We start from the raw sequence: 16,747 nt of genomic DNA, 5'->3' as shown, positions 1-16,747 counted from the left end.
CATCAGCGCCCGTATCCTCCCTCTCCTCTGACAGCTACCATTGCGCATGTGACACATCACAAAGGCACGGCAACTTCAGAGAAGCGGCTCTATTTGTCAGGCTACGGAGATAAGGATATAGGGAGGAAGAGAGGGAAGCGAAGGTTACCGCGCTGTCATTTCGGATTGGCTCCAGAATAGACGGGGTCCAGACTGCTGCAAGCCGGAACAGAAGGAGGGATGTGCAAAGAAGGAGTGGAAGAAAATCAAGATTTATTGTAAGAGACTGGGAACTGTCAAAGACATCGCTTAGTGTCAGGTCATGCGTCTTTTTTTTGGCGGGGGGTTGGGATAAAAGAGAGAACATTGGTAATACCACTTCTGAACTGCATAGACCCTTTAGAAAGGCTTTATATCACTTTTTTTGTTTTATGATATGTGTTTAGCAGACCTGAGTGAAGTTGGCCCTCCCACCTTCTTCAAATTAATCTAAATTGTTGTTAAACATTAGTGCTGGTTTGCGCAGCAAAAATTTACGTTTCCGTTTAATCATTTTCAAGATAAAAAAAAATTAACAGAGAATTTTTTTTTTCTCTGGTAAGGAGGACTAGCGGAGACAGCTGCCACCTCACATTAACAAAATCAAACTAAATTGATATAAATTAATTTCCCTATGTTTGTCATTTTAAACATAGTGTTTCAAGAGGTCATCAAAGGTCAACCAGCACATTTACAAAATCGAACGGGATATGGTGTTAATCAGCTGTGCAATATTTGTGCTGCTTTGTGCAGCAAAAACTTACACCTGTGTTGCTTTTATTTTAAAGATAATAGATGGTTCCGGTGGTCATCAAAGGTCAACGGGTCCACATCTATAAAAGTTACAAAATCCCTCTTCCACCTACATTAACATAACCAAATAAAATTGAAATAAATTACCGTAACTGTCATATAATAGTTCATGCAGCTAGAAAATTTGTGGTACAGCTGATTGACACCAAATTTGTTTATTTTTGTAAATGTGTGGGTTGGGGGGCTGGTTGACCTTTGATGACCTCTGGAAATGTTTAAAACAATAGCAGCATGAACAAAAATGTTTGCTGCACTAACCAGCCCAAACCTTTGATGGCCTTTGAAAACATTTGTTTATATCTTTAAAAGAATAGCAGCACAAACAAAAATATTTTGCAACACAAATGTTTGACACCATTTTGTTAGTGATTTAAAGGTGAGGGGGCTAACTTCACTTCACTCAGCTCTTTATCTTGACATTTTTACCAGTTCACCTGCGAAATGACTCCAATACCCTCTGATTGAAAAGAAAGTGTGAAAGTTTGTGTTTGGAGGCGTTGTCCTCCCGAGAAGGCAAACCTCCGCCCAGTTTTCTTCTAGTTTTGCGCATTTGCAGTTTAATCCTGTCACCTGTGAACAAACCTCTTCTGTTCACATCCTCACCGGAATATTTCCCTGGCACGTTTCCAGGGCTAACTTTGTTTGTATCCATTACAGATCTCTGACCTCATTCTGCTTTGATTCCTGCAGGCTAAACAGCCTAATTCTCCCCTCTGCGGAATCCTGTGCAGTCATGTTGCCGCTGTGGTCTAAGAAGCAGCTCACATTTTGTGTCTTAGTCACTGTTCCAACTGCAGCATATTCAGGAAAACATAACCATGTTATAGTTTACTGTGTCTCTCTGTCAGACTGAGCTTTAACAGGCGATTCAACTGATCCTGTCAAAACATTTAATATGGACCTCAAACTAATATTTAGTTTGACTGCCTTCAACTTTGATTCTAGCACACATTTGCTGTAGCATTGTGTTGATACCACAGCAAATGTCACAAGATTTATTTCTGTCCAGTTTTGCATTCATTTTTCATCAAGATCTGGTATTGATGATGGGAGAGTCCCAAAGACGCTCATAGGCATTAAGCACCCATCTCTCTGGAAGAGGGTAAGTCTGGACCACATGACCTTCTTATGTCACTTCAGTGTCTAATCTTCATGCTCCTTTTGAAAATGTTATTCCTTTTTCAAAGTTAGCCTCAATGATTAGTTTTCTTATGGCTTCCCAGCTGATTAGTCCCTTGACTGATCCCTCCAGTGTGGAAATGTTCATACTTTGACTATTAAACATCGCCATGAGTTCTTCTGTTGTTTTTATTCAGTTTGATGTCACCATAAGTGATCGCAGATCATAGTCGTTCGGGTATGAACAGACTAGAAATGCAGCACTGGTGTTACATATTTCGTAAAATATTGTCTTCGCATTATTGGGTTTTCCTGTTATGAAGTCTGGTGACGAGGCAATTGTCTTTTTAGCGCTGACAGGTTTATCATGAATGAGATTGAGAGCTCTGTTCTCCCATCATCCTTTGCTATCATCGCTAGGCCCTTACGTGTGGCCTTGAGTCTCTCCCTGCTGAAAACCAATTTCCCTGACAGCGTCACTCTTATTTATATCGCCCCAAAGACGGAGCGCCAGCTCTGTGATACATCTTCATGTCTTCATGTTACACATTTCATCTGCTTGGTCTTTGTGTTGAGAAAGAAAAAAAAATGATTGAGGAAGTAAAAGATTCCTGCACTTTTAGCCGGATGCGGTCTTACACATCATCTCCGTGTAGCTACAGGGTTCAAATCCCACAGCAACAACAGAGAGAGAGCCCAAGATTTGCCTTGAGGAGAGATTCACTGGAGATACAATTAGATGTAACCACGGCCTACATAATGCTTCCTTCCAGCTTTAGCTTCGCAGAGGTCAGTGGAGGATTCTTTTTCCACTTTCCAATTTCTTTTCATCTCCCTAATCTGCCCTACTTGACTGTAGCCATACTCAAAGGAGCGGCTCTGTTGGCCATTCTTGTCAGGTCGGGAAGTGGAGCGATGTGGTGAAGAGCCACTGGAGCAGAGGGTAAGACTTGAGCCGCTCCAAATTACAATGACTGTGTGCCGAGAATTCAATTAGAATATTCTGACTCACACCTCCAGTGTCCTCACGGTAATAAGGAGGACTAGCGGATACAGTTTGGCTAAGTGCTAATAATAAGCTTCTCTCACCCTGTCAAACACACTCAGCTTCATAGTGAAAGAGCTCGTGTTTTTCTATCTAAATGAATTTTAACGTTTTCTGTTTAACATCGGAGGAACTGTCTATTTATTTAAATTAAGATTTATTTCATATTTTCATTTAACTATCTATGATAAAAGATTTTATGTACCATTAGAATCACTAAACCAAATAATAAAAGTATGCAGGTCTGTGTCTAAAGTTTTATGTTTGCTAATCTACTATTTTTTCTAAATAATCTACTATTCTCAACTGTTTTTCCCCTCATAAAGCCATTTTATCTTTTTATATATTTGTTTTTTGCTTAAAAGGGGGAAAAATGTAAGCAAATTTTATTATTTGCAAGTTTACAAATGGATAAATGGCATATTGACAAAGTGAAATGTGATGAGACTGAACTTGGAATGAACAAAATAAATGTTAGTTTAGTCAGAGTGGAACTCTAAAGCAAAAATATCTTTCTGTTATATGGTTCAAATCATATTGCGATAATAATAATTATTAGTATTTAGTAATTGCATGTGTTGCTTTGGAATTTTTTTGTTGTTAAAACCTGAATGAGACATTTACATTTTGAGCACCAATAAATGTGAGCTAATCTTTCAAATATGGGAAAAAAACAAAACTGCGCCAGGTAGATTATCTAATTAAGAGAACATTCATCAGCTTTTGGTTGTTTTTTGCTCCCTTACATAGATCTCACCTGCACTGTGCTACTGCTGTTCTTAAAAAATGTCCAGACCAGAAATGTCCTTACCTTCCTTCTAACTTTAGGCACATCTGTCCACTTAGGCCTTTGAAATTGGCTCAGAAACTGCTTACACAGCTTTTTTGAAGGAGAATTGACATCAGTTTTGTTAGAAACAGACAAAAATATATGATGACATAGGGTCTCATTTAATAAAATCAAACCACTGTAAAAAAAAAAAGAAAAATCATTATCACACCAAGAGCTTATTTTTCTTTATACCTGCGAAGTCTTCTAAATTCAACATATTTTCTCACTTTTGTTTTTTCCAACTGGTAATTTACATCCGCTCCCTTACACAGATGCCTTAGCCTTCAGATCATTTAGTTATCTTTATGAGCAAACACAAAAATCCCCTGTAAGCTCACTAACAAGCCCTCCCTGTTCAAATGACTATAATAACTGTCAGCCAAAACTGATGGCTTGATGATCTGTGAAACCATTGCTTGTTTTATTGCTGATAATATGATTCATGCACAGACATGTTTTATGTAAAGTTCTGCCTGAGCCAGAGTTAGGTCTGTTTGTCTAAGTTTCTGTGCTGGAAAGAGGGGAGTGGAGGCTCTACTTTACTTTTCCTCTGCTCAGGATCTTCAAAGAGATTAGTCACTAATGTTGACTTTGAAGTGCCACTCGACTGCAGTTTTGATATTGTATTGCTTTATAGTTCACTGAAATGTTCATAACAGAAATATTCTAAGTGCTCAGTTAGTTTCCATGGTAACGGCAAGTGCCTTTGCCCATCAGCAGGAAGGAAGCTGGAATCAAACACAACAACTTTCCAGTCGAAGACCCCAACTCTATTAAGTGAGCCATGGCCCAGGTGGAACTTTAGGTTATTTTGTTTCTATGGGATATTAATTCACATTTTATATGGATTTCTGATTCAATAAACAAAATATCTACAATTATCTACAGAAAAATGGTCTAACTCTGGTGGATCTGTGGGTCTGCTGAGTTTACACTGCTACAATGTTCCTAAGATCGGTTGAAAATCACATAAATAATGATGAGCATTGTTCCATGACATGCTGAATGAGCAGGAGCTTTTTAAAGAGACAGAAGTCCAATTTCAAGATGTCAAATTGCCAAGTCAAATTTCTTTTAAGTTATTTTTGATATATACAGCATCTTTTTAACAACTGAAGGTAGCTTGTGTTATAAAATGGCACTATGTGCCCAGAAAATACATAAATACCAGCCCTTTAAGAGATATAAAATTTGTGCTGTTAAGAAAGGACAAACAAGACAAATCCTAGTAATTGTTGGCTTTCTCTAAATATCGTCAATTATTACCCTATAGCTTTTATGCCTATGTATTTTTTGTATATCTTTAAAATTATAATTTGAATATGGTAGAGACTAGAAATATTGTTTATTGTTCATAAGTGGGGGAAATCAAGTTCAATGGCAGATTCACATAAACAAAGTGAATACTTAGAACTATCCAAACAATTCAACTAATAATAATAATAATAATAATAATAATAATAATAATAATAATAACAGAAATTATTATCCTTACTACCAATATTATTTCCAAAATATATATTTAAGTTTTTCTTCGTTTTCTAAGTTACCAAAAACTATGCAAATGGCAAATCTATATTCTGTAAAATATTCCTTGCATTTTATATTTCTTTCAGTAATAATAATTTGCAAAATCTATTCCCTAAAGGAGAATCACAGTCTCAGAGACTTTTTTTTCTGCTCCTTAGTTTGTTGGAAGTCTGAATATGTGCAGCGTGTTGTTGATTAAAACAACCACAGCATCTGGTTTGAACACAAACACGCAAAGAAAGTTGCACAATTTTCCACAGTGACAATTCACTGTTCAGAACTTTGTTGTTCAACTAGTTTGATTTAAATGATCACTTAAAAGTTTTTTTATTCACTCAAGTTGCATTGGTCAGCTTGTGTGTTGCTTAATAACTGACCAAAACCTGATGATTGGCTGTCGGCATGTAAATACAGTTTCTAATGAAGAAGCACTTCAAATGGATGAAGACTTCATTTAGTCTTCATCCTAAATGCCTGCAGATTTCTGCAGAAATATCAAATTCTTGTGGCTTTCTGCAGAAAAAATGTATATTTTGTATCTTTCCATATGGCGCATAACCTCCCTCCAGGACTGTTTGAACAGAAGCAACTAATAAACCTTCTATTGTCTGCCAGAGTGCAGAACACTGATGCTAACCTCCTGAATGTCTGCTGCTGCAAGGATTCCAACATCTGACTGCAGTTTGATGTTCCTGCCAGGATGTTACGTGATAGGATGGTTATTTTAATCAGCCTCCACAGGCCATGTCGAGCCTGACGCTAAACAGATGCTAATGTGAGGCCCATTAAAAGACACAGGGAGAGAGGGGATTCAGCATGCGCAAGCAGGCAGAACAGCAACAGCCTGTTTATCGCTCCAAACTTCAGGCATCCTGCGAAGCGCCCCGGCTTTCTATATTCTTTCTACCCCTCCCCCTCCCTCACTCCCTCAACCCAAAACACTCCGTTTTTACTGCCGCCGCGCGATTCTACTGGGTGCTCCCTGAAGAGTTTGTTGAACTGTCTTTAACTTTATTGTTAATCATGAAAGCTAAGCGGAAAAGGTTATTGTGGTGAAACAAATTCTCACACCGATGTTTATGTTTTGTAGCTCATTGCTTTGCATTTTGCCGTGTTTGGGCCCCCCTGGCGCGCTCTGCTCTGCCAACCCCATTTTTATGAATACCTACTTGGGATGTTCAAGTAGGCATGTGAACTTTATAAAGTGGTATTTAACAGAAACAAGGTCATGAAGAACAATAGAAAACAAGAGTAAAATAAAAAAAAAGTCTAATGAAATAGTTTTGAGCTGTTGTGTTTTTTAAGGTTTTATTGCCTCTGGTGGCCTTTATTTGAGAGTGGTTAGACAGGAAAGTAGGTAATGACACGGGGGGAAGACTTGCAGCAAAGGTAATCAGGCCAGGACTTGAACCTGTGATGTCTGAATCAAGGACTAAAGTCTCCATATGTGTGTTGTGCTTGCCCACTGTGCCACCACAGCACTTTGAGCTGCTTTTTAAAAATTCTGAAGAACCCTTTCTTATTAATTTGGGTTTGCTTTTGCTTTTGCTGTCACTGTCCATCCCCTTATTATCACAGTGTAGTCAGGGAAGACTGTGGTCATATTTTCTTTAATTCAGTGGCCTAAGTGCCAGTATTGTTTAAGCTATAGAAACACAGGTGAAAAATATTGTACTGTTTTAGATTGGACCATCATTATTGTCTTAGTTTTGTTGGAATTTGGGTGGAAATAAATGCTGAAGAAATACAGCATTTATTAATTAATGCTGATGAAACTTGAACAATTCATCTTAGGCATGTTCACCTAAATATCATTTGCATGTTAAAGGAAAGGAATCGAAAGTCAGTACAAAAATAGATTAAAAAAACATAATGGACTTGGAGCTGAATCTTGTGGGACTTGCAGCAAGATTATTTATATAAAAGTTTACTTTTTTGAAAAGCTTTTTCACCTGAGACTTTGTTTGTTCTGAGTTTGAATTGTATATATTTTGTGGATTGTGGGCTCTGACTGATGCTTTTTTTGGGGCTCTCATGTATAGCTGAAGAGGCAGGCTAATTGTCCACCGTGGACAGGAACTGTCAGGTTGTTCGACAGCTACTGAAGTTTCTGTCATAGATGCTCTAAAAATATGACAAGACTCCACTTAGTGCTTGCTGAGTTGTGTCAGGGTCCAAATGTGACGGGCTTTTGCTTGACAGTTATTTATCGGATTTACTCCTTTTTTTTGACAGTCAGTGCTTAAGTTTTTGATGTCATATTCATGGCAGTTATTTATTAACCTTATTCATAACCGATATAGTAATTTGTTTGATGCTTACAAGATTGAGTCATGACAGCAGACATTGAGCATGTACCTTCAGTGGAGTTGTGGCTTTTTCTCCATTAAATATCCAACGTTTTCCTTTAAAAAGACACAATATGTCTAGTAGCCTAGTTGTAAACAGTTTAAGTAGTTTGAGTAATATATAGTTTTTTTATTTTCTGCAGGCAACAGTACACTGGGAGCTGATGTAGCACGACATTGACTGATAATCCCTGTACAATACAATATTATAACAGAAATATCATACAGTTATAAAAAGTAGAAAAATCTAACTCAAGACTTGGAAATAGGAGGAACAGGAAGGTTGGTTACTGAAACCCATATGCAGAACATTAACCCATTACTATAAAGTAACTGGATTATTCCAATTAAATCAGAATTAAAGATGAAAAACTATTATAGTCATAGATCTGTTTGTTACCATTTAATGATACAGTGATGTCTAGCGCCGACCGTTCACCATCAGAGTCTTCACCATCAGAGTCTTCATTGTTTCCTTAACTATATGGCTAAAGAAATGAAGTTTCATTAGAACCAACTCCCTCTTCTTCATCACTCCATCTGGCTTCTTCCTTCCAAACCATAGATAAATTGCTTAAATCCTCACTGAAATTGCTTTCAACGTCCTCCGCTTCTGGATACTCAGCCTTAGTTGTTTACGTTTTGACTTACCCTCATTACATCACAAGATGGCGCTGGCGTTTGACTATATTACTGCAGACAAAAACTGACACTGCATTTATAGTAGTGTCTGAGAAATATTTATTAAAAGTGTTTGTGTACACACAACATAAGCAGTAGTAGTTAATCTTTTTAAATCATGTCAGGGATATTTTAAGCGCCTAGCATTTAAGTCAACTGAGTCAAGAACATAGATTGTTTAACCAGATGTATATTTGTGTACCGTTTTAGTAGTTTATTTGTGTATTTATTTAATTGCAGTAACTCTTAGCTTGTGTAAACATCTTGTAACAGACTGGCAATACCTTCAAATGGTAACTGGTTGTATTAAAATTAAAACGAGTTGGAGGGAAAAACTTATGCTGAGTTTAAAGCCTCTAAATGGAACTTCAACAATCTGCTCTCTGTACAAGGTGACTCACGTGGAAATATCAACAAAAAAAGAGAAAAAAAAATCAGTTCCCATCTTGTATATTCCTGAGAGAAAAATGGTTAAATCCCAAATTGCAACACTTTCCTGAGGTTATAAAATGTGTTTCTGTCCACTGGGAAAATGACTTGTTGTGTGTTTCTTCTGAGCAGGCAGCATCTTTTTCAGGGGAAATGTTTTGTTTCATGCCATCCTGCTCAGTGGGATGGAAATGAAAGCCATGAAATAGACTTAGCAAGAGGGAAAAAGGGGAATGTGGGCCCGCTTTGCCTTACCCCTACTTGGCTGTCACCCCATCACCTCTGGACCAGGGGGTGAATGGGGGGCTTGGGAGGAGGAGGTATTGTGAGACCGCCAGTATGTCTGAAAAGAAGCCCAGTGTGTTTTCTACAGGAACCCCACGTTCGCTACATACACAGACACATCATAGGAAAAGACGGAACATCCCAAAACTCTCTCTGAATATTAAAAAGAGACTTATCACAGATAAATAGGCCGGGAAGATGAGAGACAGTCGCTCCATTGAGCAGCAGAATGGTGAAGTTCAGCATCTTCGGTGTGTGTATGGTCCCCCAATCCCCATTAGCATCCCAGTGGATTCAGAAGGATGGTGAAACCGACAGGGGTTTATGTACTTAGCAGATCTCAATAGCAGTGTGAAGAGCTACTAGTGGGAGACGTAGCAACATTTGCAGTTTGTTTTGATTATTTTTGAAAAGGTCTGGTTTAAAAGTTCTTAATTTTCTTTGTTTTTTGAAAGAATATCTGAAATGGAACTAGGACGATGGATAACTGTGGAATCTACTCTGTGCTTCTTTGCTTCTGCTAATAGTTGCTGAACTGGAAAAAAATCAGCAATTTGTTTTTGTTTCACAGCTCTGAGTCTGTGCATTGAACACATACCGTCATGCAAGTTGTGTGTTTTCTGGTAGTGGTGTTTGCGGGGCTCGTCATGCTTGGAGTTCCTAAACACCATAAAGGTTTCCGCAGGCACCCCAGCCTCACCGGCTTACTGAAGTCTCAGTGGTGTAAGCGGCTTCGCAGTCAACTTCACCAAAGCCATCAGACCTTGAGGCGTTCCCATAAATGCAGCCAGGTCTTCCTCAGTAAGTATTAAAGTGCTGCGTTACTGTACCATCTTGGAAACTGAGAAAACACTCGGAGCACTTTGCAGCAGGTTTCCTTTCATCCCCTCTTAAGTTCTTGGAAGTTGTTTTGTGCTTAAACTCCTCGGAGGGGGGGCGTGAAAAGCTTGTTTCCGCTTGGTCGGATGTCATTTCTCTCGCAACTGTTGCTGTGTTCAAGGTCGCAGCGGGAAGAGCAGGACAGAGACTTCATTGTTTGCACAACTTCAAATTTATACAGTGCGCAACGGAATCTGAGGGATTCTGACGTAGCATGAAAACTTTAACTTTAAGGATAGGGGCACGGTCACACTCAGAGTTCAAGGCTACGGAACGTCGCTTTTAAAATGTGACATTGATTGGAATGCAACAGTAAATCAGGGGTATGGAGTTTGATTTGAGTATTTTCTAAATCTGTAACTATGGAAAGAATATTGAATAGACAAACATTTGATTTGTATTTCTAGACTTTTGTTTTCGGGCTGCACAGTGGAGCAGTTGGTAGAGCTATTGCCTTGCAGCAAGAAGGTTCTGGGTTCGATTCCCGGCCCCGGTCTTTCTGCATGGAGTTTGCATGTTCTCCCTGTGCGTGTATGGGTTTTCTCCGGTTTCCTCCCACAGTCCAAAAACATGACTGTCAAGTTAATTGGCCTCTCCAAATTGCCCCTAGGTGAGAGTGTGTGTGTGCATGGTTGTTTGTCCTGTGTGTCTCTGTGTTGCCCTGTGACAGACTGGTGGCCTGTCCAGGGTGACCCCCGCCTCTCGCCCGGTACCGATAGCTGGAGATGGGCACCAGCAACCCTCCCGACCCCACTGAGGGACAAGGGTGTAAGAAAATGGATGGATGGATGGACTTTTGTCTTTCCTAGTCGTCAAAAAGTTCTATCATCTATCCATCTGTTTTATTTTCTATTCATTTATTCTTCCTTTGTGAAGAAATGTCTGTTATTATTTCAAATGAATGACTGTATTTATCAGTGGTGGGACACGATTAAAATTTTAAATCAGATTAATAGGGTTTGCAATTAACTAGTCAAAATTAATTAATTTAATTGAAAACCATATTGTCAAAATCTCAAAAACCTTGATTGCCCCCACATTAATAAATAGACATTAGAGCCCAGCTGTGACAAAAATATTTCATTTTAATCTTAGTTAAATAATCATATTTAAATTGAAAACTATATAATGACAAAATAAATATTTTCAATTCAAAAACCTTGTTTTTACTCCTACATTATTGAATAATAATAATTATTATTCGAATAGGAGCAACAGTATTGTTTGTTTCCAATCTGTTTAAGTTTTGCAAAACTTTTTTAGAAATATGGACAGTGGACGCTAATTTAGGCTTGAACAGCTTCGCTGACAAGCTAACAAGTTTTAGCACCACTGGAATACAACAATAGTCTTTTTAAGTGTCACTTCAAAATGTTTTTGAAGCTAAATGTAACCCCTAATTTGCCAAATTTTGTCCATTGATTTATTTGCAGATATATCGTGTGTGTCAGATTTGCGGATGTACCAGAAACACGCAATAAAGGTTCCGGTTCAAAATTTTTGTATGTTAAAAAAAAAAAAAAAGATTAATTGTGTTAACATTTTTAACACATTAAATCTATGTAATTAAGTAACTGACTGAAACTGACCCACCCTAGTATGTATATGATAACATTGTGGAAATGTGATTGAATGTGAGTCTGGAAGCTCTAAAAAACAGGACATGAAGAAGCCAAGACCGAATTCCTGTTTGTGTCTGTTTTGGTCTCTTCCTGGATATATTTGCATGTATCTGTTTATTACAGCTAATGCGAGTACAGAAATACAAACAGTCCCATGCGTTTCATTTGTGCACTTTACTCCATGAAATGCTGCATCACACATTTAAAATGCTTTCATTTAGCAATCAGAGCTGCACTTCTACATACCCTCCAAGGTTGATGGATCTAAAAGTGGACTTTGCTGATAATTGCTTCAATTTTACCACTCTCAGCTATGGGCTTGAGGAAACGCAACTGTTCATTTGGTGGTATTGAGCTGAGGAGCCACTTTGCAGATCCAGGGCTATAAAAGCTTTCAGGAAAATCAGGTACATGAGGAACCGAGTGAGAATGGAGTGTGTAGGACTGCAATGTAATTCGCACACGGAGGAATGGGAAATAAAAACATGCTCCGAGTTGAAGGAAATGCTTCTGTATGTGCTTTGTGTGAGTCATTATGCTTTCTCCTTTTTTTCTCAGTCTTCTGCAAGTTAAATTTTTTATTAAAGTAGGAGTTGTATTCCTCTTTTCTGCTAATACTTTAGTTTTAATTCAAACACCTTGAAATTTTATTTAATATTTGCATTTGCCACTGTTTATATGACACGGAAAAGATGGATATGCTTTGCACTAAATAAAACGAGCAAAAGCTCTAAAGCCATCTGATGACGAGTAGCGGGGAATACATTATGCATTATCTTGATGTATTATTAACTCCATCTGAATTTGCGATTTAAAATTCACATTTAAAGACTCAAAGTTTAAGCCTTAATGACGTTTATTTTGCAGAAATAAATGTTCTTTTTCACTCATGTAGAGGACACTCTTGGCTTCTGTAGCCTTATTGGAAATTGGAGGTTTGCTCTTTGTGAATACATTCGCTGAGTACATAAAAATGTTGAACATGCTTTGTGCCTCATTACTGGATTTGAAAATCGGTAATGGAAATCTGCTAAACGTGACAGAGCAACACAAAGTGGAGTATGAATGTGAAAATGATTCGTAGTTTAAAAAACTTTTTTTATGAATAACAACCTGAAAATGTATGCATGGTTATTCAGCTCATTTTAATCAGACTCCCTCAAATAAAACTCTACATTACACTGGAGAAACCATGCTGGTGCAGCATTATGCTACGGGGATGCTTTGATACCATTTATAGGCAGATTGTGGGAGGTAAATACAAGACAAGAAATTTCAGGAAGAACGCCTGTTAGAAGCTGCAAAACACTTGAAACTGGAGCAGAGAGTCCCTTTCTAACAAGACAAGGGCTAAAAACATTCAACCAGAGCTAGAATTTAACAGTTTACTGTTTCCTAGTGAAGGAATGGCCCAGTCAAAGATCAGAGCTAAATTAGTGTGTGGTGTTGATTCTGCTGCTCTGGTTGAGCACACGGCTCAGCTGCTCGCTTGCTTGTGCTGAATATTAGTTCCACTGGTTTTGTGTTGAGTTCAATTTGGGTTTGAATAAATAAACACATGAATAAATGAATAAATAAAAACGTTTTGGAGCTAAAAGTGGATTTGTTCTTGAATTAGTTTGGCCAGCAACCACTGGAGGGAGCTATTTGAAAACAAATGCTTAGTGGAGCAGAGAGAACAGCTTTCAGCTGAACCCCGTTTGGAAGATTTTCTGTTCATTTTTAGTCATTCTTGCTTTGATTCGCCAACAATTCGGTTTAAAACATTAAAACTATTTTCATTGTTGCATTATTTCAGCGAAATCGGCTTTACTTCATCTAAGGTGGAACTAATATCAGAGACACGTTTTTTTAATGGGTGTCCCAAATAACACTTATAAAAATAATTAACAAATTAAAATAGAAATTATCACACTAAATTATTTTATTAACCAACTGATTAAAATTTGGAACTCAAGCCTGGGGGGCAATAATGAGCTGCATTAGTGAGCTCTTTTAATTGGATTATGCTAAAATACACAAGCACGTTAAAGACGTTTGAAGAAGTTTTAAACCAAAAGTCAAACGTCTGTGACTTTCAGTGCTCTGAAAAGAAACAAGATCCTGGAGCCTATCTCCAGCTGTCATCAGCACCCTGTATACCTAAAAAGTACGCAAAATACAAAATGAATGTGAGTTGAGCTGTTTTAATTCTGTCTGACATCTGAAGTCAGGTTTGAGGTTCTTATGGTGTCGGTTCAGAACCAGCCCAAGGCTTAATCTACCTAAGCTGCTGCTTGGGGCCCCTAAACCTTCAATTTAAGACATAATTTCAACATTTGCTTATTGAGAATACTGTTAAATTTGATTTAACCATTTCAACTTAGATAGATTAAAAGATTAAAAATTTTAACTTTTAAATGTAGGACTTAATTGGCGAGTTTACTTGTCAAAATGCAAAGAATCATTTTAATAGTTTGATTGCTGTGTTACCATAGCTGCTATGAGTTGAATCGTTTTGTTTGTTTACAAATATGTCTCTGCTAACAATAAGTAGTTATCATTGATTGCTTTTTAAGCTCAGCCAATTAAACTTGGTCCCCTCGCCTCGATTCCACCAAATCTGTATTGAAATACTCTCTGGAATGGCCCTGTATTGACTTGACTAAAATACCACAGGTAATTCATACATAACCAAAAATATAGAAGAAACACAATCAAAGTAGATTCTTTAATGGAAGGGTTGAACATTGACACTTTTTAAACATTCTGTTCAGAATAGAATAGAGCTGGCCATACAGCAAGCTAATGTTATGCTAGTGAGGCTATCAGCTAGTTAGCTTGGCACCAGTAGTTTTACAATGACCAGCTATGTCTTTGTGATGTAATGCCATTTTATAGCACAGTCAAGTAACTATGTCACCTTCAGTTATGAAAATGCTGTATATACCAAACATGACTTAAAAGAAACTTAAGTTCAATATTGATGCCATGAATGTGGACCTCTATCTCTTTAAGAAGCTTCTTCTCTTTCTGCTTTCAGCACTTCATCAATTGTTCTTAGGAGGAGTAGTTTGTATGATGACTTTCTGCTTCACCAGGTGTTTGCTAATTGCTGCTGCGGCTAGTCTGGTGGAGCTGAGTGGAGAAGGAGTAGGGGGGGAGTACTGTGTTGGGGGGAAACTCAGCTACAAGAAGGAGCTATGTGGAAATAGATAGATAATACTTTATCTAGGCAGTGCTTTGTGAAATCAGCCATTGAGGCACCCCTGAATGCCATGACTGCCATGGGTGAGTCAAGGATTTATAAAACACATTAAACAATCAAAGAAACACCCCAGGTATGTCTTTGATGAGATAATGACATCATAACATCATAATATGATATAAAGCTAAGAAAAAGTCAATTTTATGTAATACTTTAAACGATGTAATCGTTTAAACGATGACAGAAACATCTTCCTAGTTTTAAAACGAGAACTTTGTAATATCTTGTTACATTTGGATACTTCCTAAGCGCTCCATTCGTAATGGGAAATAATTTCTGAAAATAGCCCTCCAGCACTCAAAGCTAGCCTAGCATATAGCTCAGCTAGGCTACCTTTGGCCTAATTACGCAAAGCATGTCTAATAAGACCAAAGCTATCCAGCTAGCCTACAGCTAGTAACCCCCACCGGAGTCTGCTGTGAATGCTCAGGCAAGTTAGCATGGCCATTGGACAGATAAACCGTTTTTTTTCTGTAATGGTAAATCATTTCTCCGCCTTTGTACATTGAACAATTTATACAAGGGGGGTGGAAGAACTAAAATTTTTGTCTCATATTGTCATAACATAAGAATTTTTTCTTAAGAATTTTTTCTTAAATAAACATAAAAGTTACATAGTCCAGCTTTAAACCACAAACCAGAAAATAGTTTCAATATAGTGGTAACTTATGAGGTCTACAAAGTGTACTCTTTTTTATATTTATTTATTTATTGTATATATCTGGTACTGCCTACTTTAAGGGGAATCCAGTAGGCTGACGCGCTGTTCTCCAGCGCTGCGTTCAGAGGGATCCAGGCGGGAAGAGGTTAATTTTCCTCTCAGACTCGGGTCTACTCAGGGGGGTAGAAAGGCGCATTACCAACTGACGGAGCACTCCGCTTTCTCTGAATGAAACGCTGTGAGTGGGAATCCGGATCCCCTCCTCTCTCAGCAAAAGATTCGCTCCAGGATCCGCACGTCCGGCAGCGGAGCAGCAGAGGAGGTGAAACGGGGGGAAAGTGATGGAAAAGTTGCGCTGATACCTGGTCCGATCCGGTGGATGAGAGAGAGAAAGACCGAGAGGGAGGGAAGTCGGGAAAGTTTCCGAGCCCAAAGTGACTTATCCAAAACTGGACTCAAATAATGTGACTGTGGACTACAGATTGCTCTACTTCGGTTTGGATTGATAAACTTTCACTGCGGATTTACAAGCTTGTTTTCTTCAGTTTCTGCACAGAGGAAGAAGTGAATGACTTGAGTGAGATCGCCTGGCTGATCAGCGACGGGATGAATTCAAAGAAAGGATAAGAAACTAGTTATTAGATTTTTTTTTTTTTCACTTGGGCTGAACTTCGTGAACAGAACATGCGCTGAAAGTGCTTCTGTGTTGTTTTCTAGGTTTTGTACGTTTTTATAAAAGAAAAACTAAAGCAACCCCCGTTTTGCCTTTGGATTGAGAGACTGCTTGTCATGAAGGAGCGGATGCCTAACCTGGTTTATTGAATCGTTTGGATTACATCGAAGCATTTCTTTCAGGAGACGCGCTGAATGATGTCTCCAACTTCAATCGGATTTGTATTTTTCTTAGCTTTTCTCCATGTGAGCTCAGGTAAGTTAGCCATTTCTTTTCTGGTCATCTGTTTGACTTTGCAAAAATGGAACAAAAAATTACTTTGCTTTATTTATCTCCCTCAAAAATGTGTGTGTGTGTGTGTGTGTGTGGGGGGGGGGGGGGGGGGGGGGGGGGGTAATCATTTGTTAGAATTAGAGATGCACCAATCAAGAGATTGGAATCGGCCGATTTTTCCATGACCAACATTGACTTTGTTATATTTTTCTCCCTTTAAAACAAGCATAAAATGTAATAATTTGCTAGGATTAGAGATCCACCAATCGAGCGATTGGAATCGGCCGATTTT

At 38.2% G+C, this 16,747-nt stretch overlaps 1 protein-coding gene across 1 annotated transcript in view; it reads left to right on the top strand.

The window, feature by feature from the left end:
* The first annotated feature begins 9,687 nt into the window (after positions 1-9,687).
* robo1 (roundabout, axon guidance receptor, homolog 1 (Drosophila)) overlaps positions 9,688-16,747 on the top strand; it is a 232,849-nt gene continuing 225,789 nt past the window's right edge. Inside the window, exon 1 of the mRNA XM_017308101.1 lies at positions 9,688-9,901. Coding sequence (XP_017163590.1) covers positions 9,703-9,901 — 199 coding nt within the window. The 5' untranslated portion in view covers positions 9,688-9,702. The remainder of the gene's footprint in view (positions 9,902-16,747) is intronic.

The sequence above is a fragment of the Poecilia reticulata genome, linkage group LG13 (genome assembly GCF_000633615.1).
Source record: "Poecilia reticulata strain Guanapo linkage group LG13, Guppy_female_1.0+MT, whole genome shotgun sequence".
Lineage (NCBI taxonomy): Eukaryota > Metazoa > Chordata > Actinopteri > Cyprinodontiformes > Poeciliidae > Poecilia > Poecilia reticulata.
The sequence above is the reverse complement of the archived record's forward strand: the minus strand, read 5'-3'. Positions and strand labels throughout refer to the sequence as shown.